Source organism: Thunnus maccoyii, chromosome 15 (genome assembly GCF_910596095.1).
Source record: "Thunnus maccoyii chromosome 15, fThuMac1.1, whole genome shotgun sequence".
NCBI lineage: Eukaryota > Metazoa > Chordata > Actinopteri > Scombriformes > Scombridae > Thunnus > Thunnus maccoyii.
Genome location: NC_056547.1, coordinates 22,661,641 through 22,682,881, shown reverse-complemented (window position 1 = coordinate 22,682,881; position 21,241 = coordinate 22,661,641). Strand labels below are relative to the sequence as shown.

General features: G+C 40.7%; 3 protein-coding genes across 3 annotated transcripts; all 3 read left to right on the top strand.

The window, feature by feature from the left end:
• The first annotated feature begins 3,391 nt into the window (after nt 1–3,391).
• zbtb8b (zinc finger and BTB domain containing 8B) lies at nt 3,392–7,662 on the top strand. Its single transcript, XM_042435283.1, has 5 exons — nt 3,392–3,511; nt 4,126–4,318; nt 4,684–5,599; nt 5,812–5,990; nt 6,880–7,662. Exons 2-5 carry the CDS (start codon nt 4,145–4,147, stop codon nt 7,192–7,194), a joined length of 1,584 nt encoding a protein of 527 aa, XP_042291217.1. The 5' UTR covers nt 3,392–3,511; nt 4,126–4,144; the 3' UTR covers nt 7,195–7,662.
• A 96-nt stretch (nt 7,663–7,758) lies between these two features.
• On the top strand, nt 7,759–10,950 carry LOC121912826 (tissue alpha-L-fucosidase-like). The gene is made up of 7 exons (XM_042435284.1): nt 7,759–8,556; nt 8,887–9,021; nt 9,224–9,467; nt 9,553–9,753; nt 9,838–10,028; nt 10,122–10,221; nt 10,317–10,950. The coding sequence occupies exons 1-7, from the start codon at nt 8,183–8,185 to the stop codon at nt 10,452–10,454; spliced, it is 1,383 nt and encodes a 460-aa protein (XP_042291218.1). The 5' UTR covers nt 7,759–8,182; the 3' UTR covers nt 10,455–10,950.
• A 2,706-nt stretch (nt 10,951–13,656) lies between these two features.
• LOC121912827 (tissue alpha-L-fucosidase-like) lies at nt 13,657–18,918 on the top strand. The gene is made up of 8 exons (XM_042435285.1): nt 13,657–14,193; nt 14,309–14,443; nt 16,627–16,764; nt 16,912–17,017; nt 17,124–17,324; nt 17,696–17,886; nt 18,215–18,314; nt 18,450–18,918. Exons 1-8 carry the CDS (start codon nt 13,847–13,849, stop codon nt 18,582–18,584), a joined length of 1,353 nt encoding a protein of 450 aa, XP_042291219.1. The 5' UTR covers nt 13,657–13,846; the 3' UTR covers nt 18,585–18,918.
• The last annotated feature ends 2,323 nt before the right edge of the window (nt 18,919–21,241 follow it).

Here is a 21,241-nt window from a genome sequence, read left to right as displayed (position 1 = left end):
CTGCGCTACCGGAAGCTTGCGGTCTGGGACGCCTCCATTTACTACTCTGCTCTGGTGCTAAATATACAATAATAAAAAGGCTAGCAGATTTATTTCAGACTGTGATACATTTCCTCTCCAGTGAGGGAAGAAGGGACTAAGCGAGAGACAGACGTCTCCAGATCACTGAGGAACATTAAGTGATAATTACAGAGAAAGATAGACAGAAAGAGAGAGACGAGGTTTCCCCCTCTCGCTTTTCTCTTCCTCTTCCTCTGCCACCACAGAGGAGAGTGGCGTCTCCAAACTAAAGAGGGGCGCCCGCTGTATTAGACTCCCAATGATTGGCTATGATTGCATTATCTGATCCCATGAGGGATAAAAGGACAGCAAAACACACACACATACATAAACACACCACATGCCTGTATTTCATTGCCCAGTGATCACTGCCTCTTCAGAAGTCAAACATGGCTTTTTTGAAAACATATTTAGACATGTAGCCATAAAAGAAAATATGATTCAAATTCAAACATTGTCTTTATCTTTTTCAAGTCAGTTTTCTGACACACACAGCCATGCACACGCACACACACATACTCCCTTATGTACTCGACTTCACCACCAGTCCACCGCACTCCTTTCAAAGCTCTTTGATCCCCGGTCGAGGGTCCTCTCCGCGGTGCCTCTGTCTGAATTCCAGAGATTCTGGGATAATTCAAACGTTTCACGGCACATACTTCGTCCCCCCAGGAGACAGCGGCAGAGATGGAAAATGCCACCACGGTCCCCGGCTCTCTCTCCCTCCATTGTCCCTAGTCTTTAATCAGGCCCTCTCTGTGGCTCGCGCTGCCACCGTGGTGTGTTGTCTCAGCCTGGGAAAATGCCGGCCTAAGTGGCTGTTATGTGCTGAGGCACAGACCACAGGGACCTAGAGGGGTGCTGCTGGAGCCCTCTGTGCCAGCCGTGGGTCTCAGAGTGGCTAACACACACAATGAGTGAGGTCCCAAATCTGGATGCAGCCTTACATAACAGCCATTCTTACATCTATTTACTCTTTAGACTAGGTTTTGATCAGTAAATCATACAGCATCATAATCACAGGCATGAGCCAAAACACATCATAAATCATGCATATTATTTGTTCCTAAACAGTTGCAGGGTGTAAACTAGCATTAAATTGCCACACAGATAGGGCAGTATTGTAGAAAGCCCAGTGTGATTGCTTGGCTGTGAAAGGTCTGTGGAGAGGGAGTTTCCTGCCCTTGTGTCAACAGATGATCAAAACAAAGGCCTTGTGTTTCCCTGAGTCAGAGCGAAAAGAAGGTCAGCAACCAGAGCTACCTCAGAGCTCAACCCAACTTTGCTTTGTTTTGGAATGGACTTGTGTTAGGGCTGGGCAGCTGGGTCAACTGACGGTTGGCCTGCCTTCAGCCGGACACAACGCTCCATCAGGTCAGGTTTACAAGGACTGAGTCAAACCCTCTGGTTTATACTAGTTTATATTTAGTGCTTATAAGCATGAATAGAGTTTTTATGAGGTGCCATAAATTTCATTTTCAAAAGAGGGTGAGTATGGAGGCTCGTGTACGCCTACCCTGTGGTTTCTCCAGGCCACCACGAAGCCTTTGTATTCGTCCTGTTTGCCATGGGAAAATATCTGAAACAAATAAGTCGCCTGGTCGGCACCCATCAGTGTAAAAAACACTTCTAAGAGCTGTGGATTGTGCTGAGAGGGTGTGGCGCAGCACTGAAGGAACTACTTGTTTACTCCTCCTATGTCCGAAAATAAAAAAGGGAACTATTTTTTCTCTGAAATGGAAGACAAATAAACAAGTATTCTTGAGCAGACAATTTAGGCAGGCGCGAGCAGCCTGTGGTTGTGCAGCGGCATGCTGGACTTGGTATGAGAAGGGGGGCAACACTTTGAGGTTGGTTCCCCACAGCAACATCATCATTGTCATCATCACTATCAATGAGCTGGAATGAGGAATAACAGACATAACTCAAATATTATCAAATCTAAAGTGAAAAAAAACCCCCAAACTCAATTACCATCTTTTATATATCTAAATGGGATTAATATAGCCTACTTGTATTTTAGCTGCTCAGTAATAAAACATTTTATTCTTTTCCACATAATGTATTAATGCAGTGTTTTATATTGTGATATATTTCCTTTTGTCCATATGCTGTTATTGGATCTCTTTTCCAACCAGCTAATTAGTTTGTTGTTCGTCTGTAATGAAAATGTCATATATGTTCATTCCTGCTAGAGGTATGTCATTGGGGCCAAATTAAAGGTTAATTTGTCTATTTTATCCATATTTTAGAGATTTACAATGGCATTGCAGCTGACTAGTGTGAGTTTATTTAGCCTGCTGGAAATAAGCACTTGCATATTGTTGATCACAGTGTTTAAACTCTCTTTTAATTTAATTAATTTGTGGTTCAGTCTTGCTCAAGTACACGTCGGCATGCTGTGTACAATTAATATTACCATGCACCAGGGTTATGCTATCATTTCATAACATACCATAACACACAGATGCAGATAAAATGCAAAATGCAGGCTCCTCTGTATCCCTTACCAAATATAATTTGATAATCCTATAAAACAGTGGTAGACAAATAGTGGCCCGTGGGCCAAATCCGGTCCTCCAGCACAAATATTTGGCTCCCTGAAATTTTTAATGTGTGAATTCTAACACTGTTTTAATTACAATTATTTTTTACAGAAATGGTGCGTTGATGCCATTTTTTGTAAGTCGACAACAACAGAATTTTCAGTCAACCACAGGAGCAGGCCGCTGTTTATCGTGTGTGGATAACCAATACAGTATGTCTCTGGTCTCCAAGTGCAACACAGAACATAGATTCACATATGAGTCACTTTTAGTCAAATAAGTATTAAAATAAGTTGCTAGCCTTTGCTTACTAATAGGAAAAATAAAAATAAATGAACAAAACACATGGCCCTGTGTTTCCACTGTGCTGGTTAACAACCCTCCAATGAAAATCCTGAAAAATCTGGCCCATGCAGTTGAACCTAATTGCTGACCTCTGTTATAAAATATTGTTTACATATAATATTACAGGAGGATCAGACCACAGGAGATAGCATCAGAGTTAGTATAAACTGAGCAAGATTTGGGACTTTTCTATGATTTGTAATCTAACCACAAGATAAGAACACTGACATTTTCTAATATAAAATTATATACTTTAATTTAGACCAAATTGTAATTATAATTTAGTGCCTGCAACCTGTTATCCTGCCTTCTATCAATTAGTTCTGGCTTTCAAGATTAATTTCTGAACTTTATTAAACAACAGTGAGTCATTTACACTCACGTGAGTTTGGCTATAGGCCACACCTCCTTCGCCCTCTGATTGGACACATGAAAAACGTCATTGTTTGCTGAAAGCGGAAGTTGTTGGCCAATGTAGACAATGGCACAATGAGCCCTGCTAGTCTCTATCGTTGTATTCTGTTAAAGGTTTTGTCACTTTCAGACGCGTAATTAGACAGGTGAGACGGTATTATATGATTTTTTATACCTCTTGGCGAGTATACGTGCTTTGTAAAGTGCAGCCTGTGGTGTTAGTTCTGTTTTCTTTAACAAAGTATCACCAGCTAGCTACTTAGCGCTAGCAACACAAGCTAGCTTGTAAGTAAACACAAAGTAGAGCTATTTGACAGTTAACTTTTCATATTATGTCGTCTGTCAAACGTGTGTCTGCTTTTATATTTAATCAGCAGTGACTTAATGCACATTAGTTAAATCATTGATGAAGCTTTCAGTCCTTTACATGAAACCTATTTTGATCTGGTACCATAATAACTACTTAACAATAATGTTGTTTATGTGTAATATGTGGTTGCCTCTTGAACAATAAAATCTGAAAAAAAATCTATACTGATTATCTGTCTTATTGTATAAAACATGGTGATGGTGATGTGACACTTGATGGAAACATCAGTAACAAAATTGAGGCGTCAGAGGTTTTTTTTCTCTCTCTCTTATGGTGGTTGGTTTATTTTGGATTAAAAGTTTGGAACTACAGGACCAAACAATCCAATATTAGGCTCTTTTGTTGTTTCCTTCACAAAGTGGCATCTCTCTTTTCACTCTCTCCTGACAGAGCCCACTGAGGTGTAGACATGGACGTGCCTTGCTACCTGCCCAAACTGCTTTTTGAGCTCAATGAGCAGCGTAAGCGGGACTTCTTCTGTGACTGCAGCATCCTTGTAGAGGGCCGTGTCTTCAAGGCCCATCGTAATGTGCTGTTTGCGGGGAGTGGCTACTTTCGGGCTCTTCTGGTTCACTATCTGCAGGTAGGAGAAGCTTACATTAGTGTTTGCTCATGTCCCACCCCCCCCCCCCCAAGTGTGATATTGGGCATGATATCTGAGGATAACATATGACTAGATGCAAAATCTAATGAACTGGTCAACGAAAATATATGTAGTATTATCAGAATTTACAGATCTGTTATATCAGGAAAGCTACTGCTGCAACATGAATCCATACTCTAAATATCATCTCATAAATTTCATTATTGTTAAAGGCTTGCAAAGGAAACCAGATTAAAGAGTTATTAAATTATTTAAAAAAAAATAAAAAGTTTGCTCTCTAAACACCACAATTTATATTTTCATGTAAAGTAAGTCCTGAACTAACTGCATTGATCTCTTTTCAGGATAATGGACAGCGCTACAGCACAGCATCGCTGGACATTGTTACAGCTGATGCCTTCTCTATTATCCTGGACTTCCTTTATTCTGGCCGCTTGGCCCTGAACAGGAGTAATGTCATTGAGGTGATGTCAGCAGCCAGCTACCTGCAGATGACTGATCTGGTGAACTTTTGTAAAGGATACATCCGCTCATCTTTGGAAATATGCAACAAGGACAAGGAGAGTAACACAGAGAAGGAGAACCAGGTACAGGATGAAAGGATGGGTCCTGCAGATAGTGGCACTCCTCCGGCAGCTATCTCCAGTGGAGCAGGGGCTGCGCAGCCTCATTCACAGGTTGCAGAGGCAGATAGAGGGTTGGATTTGGGTCCGGAGTCTGCTACTTCAGCTAGAACCCCCTTGTCTCTCCCTGTCACCACCCCTCCAGGCACCAGCAGGGACATGGACCGCGACTACCATTCCAGGGAGGAGTTTGCATCTGGGAGTGAAGGACAGAAGGGGCACTTGGATCAGACTAACCTCTCATCTTCCTCATCCTCTGCTTTGACCCCAGAGTTAGTGAACCCAAAGATAGAGTATGACCCTGATGAGGAACTTATGGAGTCCCCTGACACCAAAGACCTCACCTCATATCCTGGGCCTTCGCTCCATAATCCCCATCATAGCAGGCTACTTCCCCCAAGTCCCTCCCCCTCCAACGAGCGCTCCCCATTGGGATACAGCCCTTCCTTTAATGCCAGGCAGCTGATGGAGATGCTGGCCAGAGGGGAAGGCCCCAGTTCTCTGGGGGACCGAGTGGGGCAGCGCTTTACCCAAGGACTAGGTAGCAGCACAGGAGGAGGCAGAATGGATGAAGGTTTGGGGTATATGGGATCATCCATCATGGAGATCCAATCTGATTGGCTTGGAGAGGACACAGGTAACTGGCAAGATCAACTAGGTGAACTGATTGTATGCTATTCCATTAAATGACCCGAGGTTACATATTTCCTTGTAAGCTTAAAAATACATTTTGAAACTAATACTATATTTCATTCAGTAGATTGTCAAATAGAGAAGTAAGGCTTCACATTTTGCAGCGCTCTCCTGTTAAAGTAAATCTGAACTGTTGGCCTCTCTCGCCCCCTGCAGGTGATGGCTTAGTAGTGCCAGTGAAACTCCACAAGTGCCCGTATTGCCCATACACTGCCAAGCAGAAAGGAATCATGAAGAGACACATTCGTTGTCACACAGGAGAGAGGCCCTTCCCCTGTCCCATGTGTGGCAAGAGGTTCACAAGGCAGGAGCACCTTCGCAGCCACGCCCTCAGTGTAAGAACTCAGTGTGGCTTAGACTGCAAGATAATCAGCCTAATTTCGATAATAATACACCATCTAACTTTGCTTTGTAGGCTTCAAAGTCAAAAGTAGTCGCTGATTACAAAAGTCAATTAAAGAAGGAATTACACAACTACTAATATGCCCTTTTGTGATAATTTGTGCTTCTTAATTCCATCTATTCTGTAAATGTAGCCTGTTTATGATGTACCCTGTTCAACAAAAAACCCTGTCTTGGTCTTCTGTTTTTTGTCCAAATATTACTATTATTATTAATTCTCTTTGCCAGTTGTAATCAGTGCTGGGTCTTTTGATGGCAAATTAGACGTGTGGTATTTACAAAATACAAGACAAAAGCAAGGAATTCCTGGATAAGGGCATAAAGGTTGTTTTTTTTTTTAAATCAGACATGCACAAGACCAAAGACTGTTTTTGCTGAGCTGAGATGATGGGATCAAATGACAAATCAACAGAAAAGGAATTCACTTGTTTTCTTTTTTAACCTGCTTTTATTTTAGATTTTATTGTTTATTGTGAAATTGTAAAAGGGTAATTATTTGTTCTAGTGTTGTAATTTACAGACTAAATCCTGTTGTCGTGGTTGCATGAGAACAGTAATTAATACATAGTTAAGCTAAATTGGTTAGTACAAAACCAGTTGGAACCAGTAATGTTAACAGTTTGTTGTAACCAGTAATTAGCTGCTGTTTTGGTTCCCCCTGTTGATTGTGTTTTGTGTATAGTGAAGTAAGTATAACAAGCAGAATTTTCTATTTTTATGGCCCCTGGTATGTTGTTTTTCCTCACCTATAATAAATAAAAAATCGGTCTTTCCTGTGCAAAATGATTTATACTGCTATCTGTTTTTGTTGACCATTGACAGGTTCACAGACACTACTGGTCGGTATCATGCAAGAGCTGCAGGCGAACCTTCACAGGATCGAGTGTTTCCCCAGGACTCCGGCGCTTCGGCATCTGCGACAGCTGCAACTGTGTGACCACCACACATGACGATTCTGCCCCTGTTCACCCTGCCAGCCAACCGGAGCCCATGGACCGTGCAGACGGGGGTACAGATTGGTCCAGCTTTATGGATGATGTAGACGAGGTGGAGGTCGGCAGAGTGGAGGACTTAGTGGAGAAACAGATGCTTGAAAGGCAGCTGGCTGTCTGTACTGATGTAGGTCACACACTGTGAATCTGAAGTCCACTGTACTCTGAGAAGAAAACCATTCCTTGAACTGCTTCTGCTGTTCTGTTTCCAACTGTGGCCATACCGTTATTGCTATTAAATTATTACTGTATGATTAATTTATTTATTGATGCATTCATAACCAGAAAATCCAAACCTTTTGACATCAGGAGCAAGCAGATTTCATGTTTTTTTAATCATAAATATGGTCTTTAATGTCATGTTCACATCTTTGCACATAATTTCTCTATATGTACTGTGTATATAGAAATGATTTGCCTGTCACAACAGTAGTTTCTAGTTTACTTACTTTGTACTTTCTAGTTTTTCTGGATTATACAGAGGGTAAAGACAGTAGCTTGATTTTACATGTTTTGTTTTATCCAAAATGGTGACAGTTCACAGATAAAATAAGCTTTAGGGTTATAACAGGGCCATTGTGGATAATGTTGCAATAAATGGCCTTAATCTAAATTGCGTATGTGTATTTGCTTTTCACTTGCAGATATGTGTTAATCTTATGATATACAGTATGTACATCTCCTTGCTGTAGTTCATCAACCTGCAGTATTATGATATGAATAAGCTGTTTATGCCCTCTAGTGTATGAGCCCACACTAGATATCTAAAGTGTGCCATTAGTAGGTGAATTCACAGGCTTTTGCAATATGGAGCAACAGACTACCTTATAAATTATAAAGTTTTAAATCAAAACGTTTGTTCTGATTTATTTTTTATTGGAGTTGCAGAAAATGTGTAACTGAGTCAATTTTACATAGGACGGACGATATAGTTTTCTTTAAAAAGACATTTCTCCTTGATGTAGCAACTGAGCCACCAGATGGCGACTACACTGTTTGCCCTTCCCATAAAAGTATGCAGAGGTGTTTTATGCTTGTTGTCGCCACTAGTAAAGGTGGACTCACCTGTTGCGTGTGACTATATTCAAGTAGCAAGAGCTTCTTCATCGGGACAGTTTTATTCATGAGTTATCATGTCGCTTCGAATGCGACCTACATGTATTCTCACTGTGATATGTTCATTTCCTCTTCTGATGATGGGACCTGGATGCGCAGCGCGGTACACAGCCAACTGGACCAGTCTGGATGCCAGACCCCTTCCCCGGTGGTTCGACGAAGCTAAAATCGGGGTTTTCGTTCACTGGGGGGTATTCTCGGTCCCTGGCTTTGGTCAGTATAGTGAGTGGTTCTGGTACTGGTGGCAGTCCAAAAAACGAGCAGAAGAAGTCGAGTTCATGCAGAAAAACTATCCGCCGGGCTTTAAATACACGGATTTTGCGCCCGAGTTTCGCGCAGAATTTTTTGACCCGGAAAACTGGGCAGATATTTTCCAAGACTCTGGAGCCAGGTATGGTCACCAGCTCTCTTCCTGTATCAACAGGTGTTTGCATAGCGCCATAAAATGTGCACAAACCTATTTGTTTTTTTTGACTACAGCAGGCCCCTTTTGTTGGCACTGTTTGCTTAGTCACAGCCACCTGCAAAGTGTCTTGTATAAGGCTTGCAGTCACAGTGTTATCAAGAGTATAATAATCAGAATGCAGTATTGTAGTAGATAGAAGAATCTGTGTCTCTCTTACTTGTCCTAGGCACTTAGTCATTTTTGACAGAATATCTGCTCATTTCCTTGATCCTGAAATGTTTGTGGGCATTTATGTGTATGTGATTGACTTTACAGGTATGTGGTATTCACGTCCAAACACCATGAAGGTTTCACAAACTGGCCCTCGGCAGACTCATGGAACTGGAACTCAGGGGATGTGGGTCCTCACCGGGACCTGGTGGGAGAACTGGCTGCAGCTGTCAGGAAGAGGTGACTGATCAGGAGAATGATTCTGTTTTCTAACGTTTATCAAAATCCAGCTTTTTCAACCTTTATTACTAATCTTTGTGGATTTGTTAAATTTAGTAAGCCAGCGTGAATTCTTTAAATCTGAAATAGTGAAAGTTTTCATCAGTTTATAATCACAATGGGTGACATAAAAGTAGAGTGAAACACCATTCTTGTTCAACAGGTCATTGCGTTTTGGTCTCTACCACTCGCTATATGAATGGTACCACCCGCTTTTCTTGTTGGATCAAGCCTCCGGATTCAAGACTCAGAATTTTGTTGCCCGTAAGACTCTTCCAGAGTTAGTGAACCTTGTGATGACATACAAACCGGATCTTATCTGGTCTGATGGGGACTGGGAGGCACCGGATACCTACTGGAACTCCATCCAGTTCCTGGCCTGGCTCTACAATGACAGCCCAGTCAAGGTAAAAGGGTTTGCAGTTTGCAAAAGGGCAAAAATCTACTTCATCATGTCTGGCGTGATGTGGGCTTACTCTTATGTTTCTGTAGGATGTGGTGGTTACCAATGACAGGTGGGGTAAGGGCTGCTACTGCAAACACGGAGGCTACTACAACTGTGCTGACAGGTACACACCAGGTAAACTTCCACACCACAAATGGGAGAAATGCCAGTCCATTGACACCCGTTCCTGGGGCTACCGGAGAGACATGCAGCTCAGCGAACTCATGGACCTGCCGTCCATCATAAAGGTGGGAGGTTATAGTAGGTCATCTACAGCCATGTTGTGATTTAATACTTAGTGAGCTCACGTTCATCTGATTTCCTTTCCTCAGGACATGGTGTATGTGGTGGCAATGGGAGGAAACTACCTGCTGAATATCGGGCCAATGGCAGATGGTATGATTGCTCCAGTGTTTGAGGAGAGGCTGAGGGGACTCGGTGCCTGGTTGGGGATCAATGGGGAGGCCATCTATGCTTCCAAACCCTGGAGAGTCCAGACAGAGAACAGCACAGTCCAAGTCTGGTGGGATTGTATTTTAAAGTCATTTAATTATGTTGCAAAATAATGTAAATCCTGTAGTAGTTTGCTTCTTACAACTGTTTGCTCCCATCACAGGTATACTGCCAAAAATAGTACAGTTAATGCCATTATCCTTGGTTGGCCACCTAAACAAACACTTCAACTCACAACACCCAGGACATCTAAGGCCACGAGAGTAAGCCTTACACCTTTATGCCTATAAAGTTAATTACTATCACCCTAATTTGACATAATCATATACTGTACACACATCATCTTTTGCATTCACAGGTAACACTTTTGGACTATCCTGATGTACCACTGAAGTGGGCTCCAGTGACACAAACAACTGGGCTGATGGTCATCTTGCCTACTATGCCAGTATCACCTGGAAATGCCTGGACACTGAAACTGGAGGGAGTAGCCTAACACTAGACAGTCATAACAAAATAAGGACAGTAGTTTTAGGTCAATGAGCATGACTGTTACACTGATCTCTGATAAAATATATACTTGATGTATGTGTGTTGAATTGTAAATGAAGTTAACAATAAGGTTTTAATGCCAGGGTCAAAAAATGATTTGATATGCTGTCAGAGCTCACAGAAAGATCAGCATTTCATGGCTGACCACATTCCCTCAGGTAATTTACTGCAAGGATAAAAGCTGGGTTCCATTGTTAGCCATGTAATATTAGCTGTCTCAGGATACTGTTGACATTCATGTAATCTCAATAATTTTCTTAACTTTCTATAACATTTCTCAAAAAACTGAAAAAGTTTTTCAATGAATATCTTGCCTCAATCACAGTGGAAAAGCCTTACATGTATAGTCATATTTGTAGTCATTTTTGTTAGCCCAAGTTTCATATAAGGTTTTATAAAAATAAATCACATGTACGTCAACAGTTGCATGTTGATGGTGATGTACTCTTTCCTCCTCATTTCAACCATACACATTGTGAAAAACCAAAGCTAGACATTTTTTTTACAGGTCCCAGAAACTTTCTAAATTAGATAATTCTTGTGTGAAAAGGGCACTTAAAAGAGAAAAAAATCAATTGATTTTGTATTTTGTATCCATCGTATTAATAAGAGAGGCACTACTAAGAAACATGTTTGTGCTACACCTCCACATGTGTGTAATAACTGGCAATAAATCTGTGCCAAAAAATGGCGGATCTCTACCATTGCTTTATCCTCAGTATGTGTGTTTGTGAGTGCTGTTTGCAAGGATTGCACAACTGTTTTTTTCTGATTGTTTAACACATAGGTGAGCAAAAATTGTCAGAAAATGCAAGAAATCACAAAGCCAACTGAAGAGGGCGACAAGCATTCGTCGATCTAATGCCCCAAATACAGAATAGAAGAAGAATATTATTTATGACTTGAGCTTGAGCTTTGTTTTCAGCAGAAATCGGGGATCTGCGGCGCTTCCCACCCGCCTGTTGGACTAGACTGTGACACATGGGGAAGTCGCCAGATTTAAGTGAGTTTGAGCGGGGCATGATAGTGGGTGCCAGGCGCGCCGGCTGCAGCATCTCGGAAACAGTCAACTTGTTGGGATTTTCAAAGACTGCAGTATCTCGAGTTTACAGGGAATGGCGTGAGAAGCAGAAGACCTCGAGTCACCGGGGATCCTGTGGGAGAAAACGTCTCGTCGACGAGAATGGTGAGAGGAGGATGGAGAGAGTGGTGGAGGCGAACAGCCAGGCTACGAGCGCACAGATCCAGGCTCTGTACAACTGCAGCGGAGAAAAGCCCATCTCACACGCAACCACCCTGCGGACCTTGAAGAGGCTGGGCTACAGCCGCAGAGCTCAGCGGAGAGATTCACTCCTCCGGGCCGGGCTGGAGGCTCCAACTGGGGACCAATCCTTCCCTGAGCAGCTTCAGTCTTCCACGGACTGCAGCAACGAGAATGACCCGGACACATGGATACAGTAAAAGTCTTGATACAAAGACAGCAATTAGGTTTTCACATCATTTCTATTTGTGGTGCCATAAATAGATTTTGGTACAGTTGTCCAGTTTGTTTTTGAGAGGATCCATTTCTTTTTATTTTAAGTAATCAACTCTTCAAATAACATAAAATCATTGTCCATTTGTTGCCTGCGAAATGAAAAATGTTTTTGTAATTGGATCACATTCTCATTGTCTCTCCTTATAAAATTCCCAATGTTTATCCAGAACACTGTGGTGTATTATAATGAAAGTGAAACTGATGGTAAATTCTTTCATTTTTTAATTTTACTAAATCAGAAGAATGTTTAATAAGATGACTAAACTTCTTCCAGTATGTCTTACTGTAAATGTCTGGTTCAAAATGTCAAAAGAGAAACCACTCTTACTTTTCAGAACCCTCATTTGTCAAATCTGTGTGACAGATTATTGAGACTTTCAATATTTAAATGCATAGGCGAGGTGAATGCAACATAAAGCAAAACTTTTGATTTGGTAGTTAACATGTCTGTCTATCATGCTTTGCAATGATTATTTGCAGGGGTGTGCATCATGGATGTATTATGGTGCAAACTGAGTTTCCAAAGTTGACAACATTTTTCTCACCGAAAACGAAGAAAATAAGCAGTGCGTGGCACTTATGCACCTTACAACTTTACATTACGTACTTATTTTGCCATCAGCTTTTGCAGCTGTAAGATACAAAGCAAGTAACTGATATAACCCCCCCCCCCCCACCCAGCACAACTTGGGCTATTTGAATATGTATGCAGCTGTATGCCATATGATATTGTAAATGGTTATAAGACCATGAAGCAAAAAGAAAAAGTAAAATGGAATGTGAATTAATAGCATTTTATTCATTTTTCAACAGAAAACTATGTGCAAGTGTTTGAATTCTTCACCCAAAGGCCTCAGGTAACAAACAAACGAGCAAATAAAGTCTCTTTTGAGACAAAAGCAGAACTATTTATAGTTTTATCTTTAGTGTCCACTCGTTTTTTTAGTGATGCCACTCTGCACACAACAGTGCAGTCCAAGTGTGTGGGGGTGGCTGCATAGGCTAGGAATTAGTCAACACTATGTCTTTACTCATTTGATAAACTTAAGATAAACTTCGTGCAGCAATATGACTATTAACACAGGGTGATGTAGTTCCCCCCCACCACTCCTTCCTCCAAAATATTTTTTTTGCAAATCTACACTGAGGTGATGATGACTGTGAAGCAAAGACAGTGACTTTGAGTTTTGGCATTGAAAATAAAATTTGGCATTGAAAATAAAACCTGGACTGAAAAAAGAAACATTGGTATTGAAACACATGTATTGAAAAAAGTTGTGTATGTATTAAAAAAAAACATCAGAATTAAAAAAATATATATCAAAATGAAATAAGTAGTAACATTCATATTTTATTAAAAGCTTGTTTTTTTTTAAATGACTGATTTATTTTTCAGTGTAAATGCAACTTTTTCCAATATAACTATTTCAATGCCAGTCTTGTTTATTCAGTTCCGGTTTTATTATAAAGTCACTGTCCTGGCTCCATACATCTGGACATAAGGCGACTAATTGCAGCCCTGATTTGTTCAATAAAGTTTTACAAAAAAATGTTCAATAAAGTTTTACTAAAAAAACAGATGGACGGAAAAACATTATAAAATTCATGTGATCACAGTCACATGATGAGAAACGTCCAGCAGGAGTATACATCCGTGATCACAACAAGAAGTGAAATAATACTATCGTATGATAGCTGCAACTGGAGCAGTTTGACATTATCGTAGATGCTAAACTGTTCGACTTCCTGTTGCACAAAGGTGTGCTCCCAGCTAGAAGTGTTTATAACCTGGTGAAATTATGCTAGCCGTAACATTAGTCGTTTTTGTCGGTGCTCTCGCATCTCGTACGGCGGCTCGTTACACTGCGGACTGGACCAGTCTGGACGCCAGACCGCTGCCTTCATGGTACGATGAGGCGAAGGTTGGCATTTTCATCCACTGGGGAGTGTTTTCTGTGCCCGGGTTTGATAGTGAGTGGTTCTGGTGGCACTGGCAGGGCCAAAAGCCTCCAGACCAGAAGTGTGTGAACTACATGTCAAAGAACTACCCGCCTGGGTTCAGTTACCCGGAGTTTGCACCCCAGTTTCACGCCCAGTTCTTCAACCCGGAGGAGTGGGCGGACATCTTCAAGGCTTCTGGTGCAAAGTGAGTATGTTCCTCAAGGTGATGTTGACAGCTTCACTTCCTGTTATTGTGTGACATGCCTCTCATCTGGCTGACACACTTTAACTATTTAACTTATCTACTCTCTTAATTACAGATATGTCGTCCTGACTGCCAAACACCACGAAGGATTTACTAACTGGGGGTCTCCAAACTCCTGGAATTGGAATTCTGTTGATAATGGTCCTCACAGGGACCTTGTGGGAGACCTGGGAGAGGCAGTGCGCAAACGGTGGGCCCTCAAATGTTTTGTTATGAAGCTCAGGGAAAGTGTCCTGATACTAATCAATGCACAAACATAAATACAAACAATGGCAGTAAATGAAGGGCATAGTTTTAGTTATAACGTCTGTAGGGACGTTTTCTGTTATCGGATGGCACTTGCCCTCCATCTCTCTTTTCTGTTTCATATGCACACAGACATTAAAAGCCTGACTGCAAAAAGTTGAAGTTTATTGAATATGTATTTGCTGATATAACACAGAAGTTCACAATAACTGCAATAAGAAAATGCATGTCTAGAAACCTGTAGGTAATGTGCTGCTCTGTTAGAACCAACTCTCTGCTGTAAGGTTTCCAGACTTCAGCTGAGTTTTTGCAGCTCTGTGCTTCTTTCAGTTTGTTGATTGATATCTTTGAGTCTTCTCAAAAACTTCTACTTGTACTATATTTCATTCGACTCTTGAACTTATGGCTACATCTCTCAGTGTGTTATCAGAGCTCTCCTGAGAGCCTGCACCTCACCTGTCTGTGTGTCTCTGCTGCTGCTCAGCATTGCCAGATGGGAAATGTGAAAGTATCGTACTAGAGGTTTAAAACTGTCATATTTTGTGGAAAATTATCGTTCACAAGTCATAATCAAAATAACAAATAGGTGTAAATGTGTGATTTTCAGAAAACACATATTTATGAAGACGAAGAACTTTTTGACACCACCTACAAACCTAGCCATATCGTTTAAAAATAAAATGGCATAGTTATATGATGTGTGGAAGGGGGTAGTCTAGAAAGATGTCATGTGAGAAGATATGCATACAAGCACAGGCACAGGATCCATATTTTACTATCCTGATCATGTAGGGAAATTAATTAAAATGAGATAGCCTAGACTGATTACAACTACTAGCTAAATGTCTCAAAATGATCAAATTATCATACATTTTTGGGACTTTTGGCATTATTGATTGTACATCGTACAGACGGCAAAATTATGGTATAAATACGATAATTATTGAACATCTGGCAACACAGGTGCTGCTCATGCTTCTGGTGACAGGATTTTCATAATGAAATAATGCCTACACATTCACAAACAAATCAGCTGGACAAGCTGCAGCTAATTTACCTTATAAATAATCCATGTTATTATGACCCATATGCAATAATTACTCATCCACTCTTTGAAAAGGGGAGGGATGGGGTTATATAAATATGTATCCTAATAATGTCAAAGGAGATAAATGTTTGGATTGATTACAAGACGTTCTTCTGAGATAAGCTCAGCTATTATTTACACGTCAGTTCTTTAGAAAGGACCTGATGTCTTAATTTGCTTTGGGAGGAATTTCCGCCTACAGTAATAAAGTTCTTTAATTAAACGACATGTCAGAGCTAACAACCACTTAATGCCTGAAATTTAAATATCCCCCATATCTTGCTCTTTCATTCTTTATCATAATAACCCACTTCTTGCGGAAAACACACTTGGCAACTGCAGAGGTCTTATCAGTAACATTATGAGTAGTTAAAATGGCAAGATTGTTTGAGAGGGGTAAAAATGTTGGTAGAGACAATTCAGGAAAAACTTGACATTGGTAGGGACATGTCCCTACAGTCCATAACCCAAATCTACACCCATATGGTATACACCCTTACCTGTTCAGCTGGCATATACCAACTTCTTTCTTAGACACTATTTGGTGGATATGTCTATAGGCCTTTTCCACAGTAGTGAAAGCAGAGGTGTAAATAATAACATTTAATTATGGCTAAATTCAATTCAGCTGCTTCAGTTTCAGAGTCCTGGTATTGTGCATGCTGGCTCCCTGTCACACTGTCATGGCCTGGACACTTGATTAGAACAGAGCCATCTTTAATATTATTAGTAACACCTGTGCTTTTATTATCATCATATCAAGTCATAATATCTGCTGTAAAAAGGCCTATTTGCATGAGGAAAGCCTGCAGTCTAGTGTTCCAGGTAAAAAATGAATCTCTACGCTCCAGATAACTGGACAACAGAATAAGATTTAACAATCAGTGTTGTGTTGCTGAATTTGTGGCTTGTTTATTTTATCTTTTCACTCAAGATGCCATCACTGCTGTTGACTTTCCTCTGTTTCAGTGCCTGAATTTTGCTTAATAATCTTACATCTGACCTGACAGAGTTGACGGTTTTGTAATTTACTTGTTTAGGTCCTTGCACTATGGACTCTATAACTCCTTGTATGAGTGGTTCCACCCTCTCTACCTGAATGATAAGAAGAATGGATTCAAAACACAGGATTTTGTGCTGCATAAACTACTGCCAGAGCTTTATAACATGGTTGTAAGGTGTGTATTGCCTACATTTCTACATCAGTTAATTACAGTTCTTGTTCATTCATTGCACTCGTATATGATTAGGTCATACTCAGTTGAACTGACATATGCCTGTTTGAGAGTACACCTTAATGCAACATGCTTCCTTTTGTCTTGCAGGTACAGACCTGAGGTGATCTGGTCTGACGGGGACTGGGAAGCACCTGACACCTACTGGAACTCCACCCAGTTCCTGGCCTGGCTCTATAATGACAGCCCTGTTAAAGCAAGTGTCTTTATGTCAAGGAAGCGATACATAACTGTGTGCGACTATTCGATTATTAATTGTTTCAGCAAGGTTACGTGTGCTTATCAGGTCTTCCCTGTTTTAGGATACCGTTGTGACCAATGACAGATGGGGAGCCGGCTGTGCCTGTAAACATGGTGGCTACTATAACTGTGAAGACAAGTATACTCCAGGCCAGCTGCCTGAGCATAAGTGGGAGAAATGCACATCTGTGGACACGTTTTCCTGGGGCTATCGTCGGAACATGAAAATGAATGAACTAATGACCTTACCCACTATCATAGAGGTGAGTATATGTGATGGTATAATTATAAAATTGGTCATCAAATCTGTAACAACAGCTCAGCTCTTACAACTTTTCTGTATGACTCTCATACATGTAGAATATGGGCCATTTCTGCTCTTTTACACCGATTTTATGAGATGAATAGATGCATATTTTGATGTCCTGACCTGGATACATTTTGTATTTGTTATCTGCTATGGCTGTGTTTATTGCTGACATATAACTTGATGTGTGATTATTACTAGGTTTTGTTTTTTATTGCCTCAATCGTGTCATCTTAGTCAAGAGAACACTGACCAAAAATAAAGTCAGTAACGTGTCCTGTGAAAGTGACGACTTGCTCTCCTCCTGCTCCTTTACGCCCGTTTCAGGATCTGGTTTACACTGTGGCACTGGGAGGTAACTACCTTCTGAATGTGGGTCCCACTCCTGATGGGATGATCCCAGCAGTTTTTGAGGAGAGGCTCCGGGGAGTTGGTGCCTGGCTAGAGGTCAACGGGGAGGCCATCTATGCTTCCAAACCCTGGAGGGTCCAGGCAGAGAACACCACTGTACCAGTCTGGTAAGAAGCAGGGAGAGCTGGATCATGACAAGCACTCTGTGATCCTGTAGTTTCGGATTTTTATAATTGAGAGCGGAAATGCCAAAAATCTTTGCTGAAGCTGTAAATTGCACCTCATGATGTGTTTACATATTGTATAGTGGACAGAAGTTGACTGAAGATTCTCAGTTTAAGATCTGAATTGGCCTTGTCAAAGCCCCATAGTCCTGATTTTTAGATTAAAGTGCAGAATAAAGCTAAATATCTACTGTAGTCATGTTTAAGTGATTGATTCAATAACGTATATGCAGATTATTGATAATGCTGTTATTGTCTCTGTTTTTTCTAGGTATACATCTAAAGGGAATTCTGTCTATGCCATTGTGACTACCAAACCCCCCAAATCCACATTGCAACTGTTGGAACCCAAAACATCATCAATCACCAAGGTAAAGAGACTGAGATAATGTTTCTGTTGTCTTCACACATTATAAAAACTCAATAGTAAAACCTTAATAAGAAAGATATTTAAGTTCACAACATTAATTTTGTCACTACATCACTGGTCTTTGTCCCTTGTCCAGGTGACCTTGTTGGGGAATCCTAAGCCCTTGCCATGGTCCCCAGTCTACCCCAATGCTGGCCTTATTGTCCTTTTGCCTGAACTGCCCAACACCCCAGGTCAGGCCTGGACACTCAAACTGGATGGTATCCTATGAGCCTTAAACACCTGAAGCTATATGGTTTGATATTCAGAATTTGATATACTCAGGTTTTCATTATGTTTGTAGGATAAGGGGAAAATTTATGCACTATAATTTTAAGGGACAAGGCTTGTGTAATGATTAGTATGTTTGCCAAAGTGAAAGAATGGAACACTCCTCTTCAATGGTTCCTTTGTTGCTCTGAGGACTTAAGGTTTAAAATTTCAATGGCTCTTGTTTTTGCTCTTTTTTAATGATTTTAATGAATTGACTGAATGAAAAGTGGAATCTGCTGTGCAGCTTCCTTTTAAAAGGGCTAAATAAAAGATGATTTGATTTGTCTGGTGAATGCTTATGTCACATGTCAGTGATCTCAAAGGTTAATGCTACTGAGGAAAAGCTCTGGGGAAAGCAACCAACGTCAGAAGTTTTCACAACTAGGAGCAGCACTGAACAACAGGGCAAACTTTAAAATACTGTCGTTCCAAGGTCCACTTTCCTCAAGAATCCTTCAAAGCAAAGTCAAGAGGCAAAGTTGTCTCCTCTGTGAGTGATGGTACTTTAAGAATCCTTCAGGTCTCATCAGTCTGAGAATGTCTTTTTATACAAGTGTGAGTGAACCACTTCTCTTCGCACTCTACACCGTACAGCCATGACTGCGAACAAGATAACATGGGTACTTCTGGATAACTATTTGGTCATGTTTAATGTTTCTGTGCAGCACTTGTTAGCACTTTCGTTTTCAGCAAGTGTCTTGGGGGATCATTACTCATTCACTTCCACACGTTTATATTTTACTAACTGCTGACCTTTGATTGTAATCTATTTCTTCTCTCACCTTGAGGCTACTTCTGCACACCATAACATTAAATCTCAGCTGACACCTTATATTTAGTGGCAGTAGGCTAAATTTGTGGGTGCAGTTCTTTGTCATGACTATGGTGTGAATAGACAAAAATATCCCCTGAATATATCAATCTAGGTTAGGGCCTAAGTGGTGGAAGGATACCCAAGGGGATGGTGCATCTGACTCAGAGTGCCAGCACTAAATTGTTATTTGTCCTCTTGGTTAACCTTCCTTAATAAGTGTATGTGGTCTGCTCAGTATTTGCATTGGAAGTTCATACAGGCAGATAAAGAAAACAGGAAACAATTTGAAATGGAAATTCTCTGATGTTTGCTTTGCATTTTTGATGGGTGCTGCCCAGGTTGGTGTGTCTGCACTGCAAAAAATGTCCATTTGAAGGTCACCTTGTCTGGCATTCACTCTTAAATGAGTATTTATCAATGGGATGAGACAATACCACACACTCTAGATAAAGTCAGTATTTTAAAATAAGGTGGAATAAGGAAAGTTAAAGGTGCAGTGTGTAGAATTTAACGGCATCTTGTGGAACAGACTTGGCAGAAATGGAATATAATATCCATAAGTATATTTTAATTAGTGTAAAATAAAATAAGAATTGTTGTGTTTTCATTACTTAAGAATGAGGCCTTTATATCTACGTAGGGAGTGGGTCCTCTTCCACAGAGCCCGCCATGTTGCACCGCCATATTTATACAATAGCCCAGAACAGACAAACTGAACACTGGCTCTAAAGAGGGTCTTTTGTGTTTTTTGTGAGTTTCACGGCCACCATAGGTTCTCCTACATGCTTGGAAGGGGAGGATGAGGGGAGGAGTATTCCGATGGTTGCAATCTGCAGCTCACCGCTAGATGCCACTAAATCCTACACACTGGTCCTTTATAATTTCACCCTGCTGGCAGATTTTTAGGTGAGGGATGGCAATGTCTGCTGGTCCATCCACCACTTTTGTAGTACTAGTACATACTGTGAGGTTGACATTTTTGGTTTTCAGTGTAAACCTATCAGAGAAAACTTTGGTACAGATTTTCATGCCCCCCTATTATTTCAATACTTAATTTTATGACCAAATACTTGGAAAACTAATTATATTCCCATCAGCCTCAGCTGTACTTTGTGTTTGGTGTTAATAAGCAAATGTTAGCATGCTGACAGAGCAAACGAAGATGATGAACATTGTAATATTATACCTACTAAACATCATTAGCATTTTCATATCCAGTATGTTGCCATGCTAGCATTAATATTTAGCTCAAAGCCTAAGTAGAGCCTCAAAGAGCTGCTAGCATGGCTAAAGACTCTTAGTCTTGTTTTACCTGTAAGGAAAATTAAATTTAAGATTCAACATGAGATAAAATATTTTTCAGCACTCAAACTATTTACAGGAGTCAGAAAATCAACACAATGAAAGACAAACGAGACACAGCACCCTGATTTAACTCGCTAAAATAGCTTTATAATAATCATATTAATAGTAATAATATTAGCCATTAGAAAATGTTTTGACAACGTTGACAGTGTTACATTCTGTGTTGGGGGTAAACCACGTCACAGTGTGCCATCTCTCTGGGCTTCAGCGCTATCAGACGTGCTCCTTTGACACATCTAGATCCATAAAACATACAAGTTCAATAAATAAATTTTGTATGTACAAAATGAGACCCACAACACAACAGACTGAATCATGATTTACACTTCACTGTGCAACACCCTCCACCACCGTCCAACACATTTTCAGACTGCATCTCCCGGTCACCATGGTGTTCTCATGCATCTTGTGTATCTAGATACTTGTGCCATTATGAA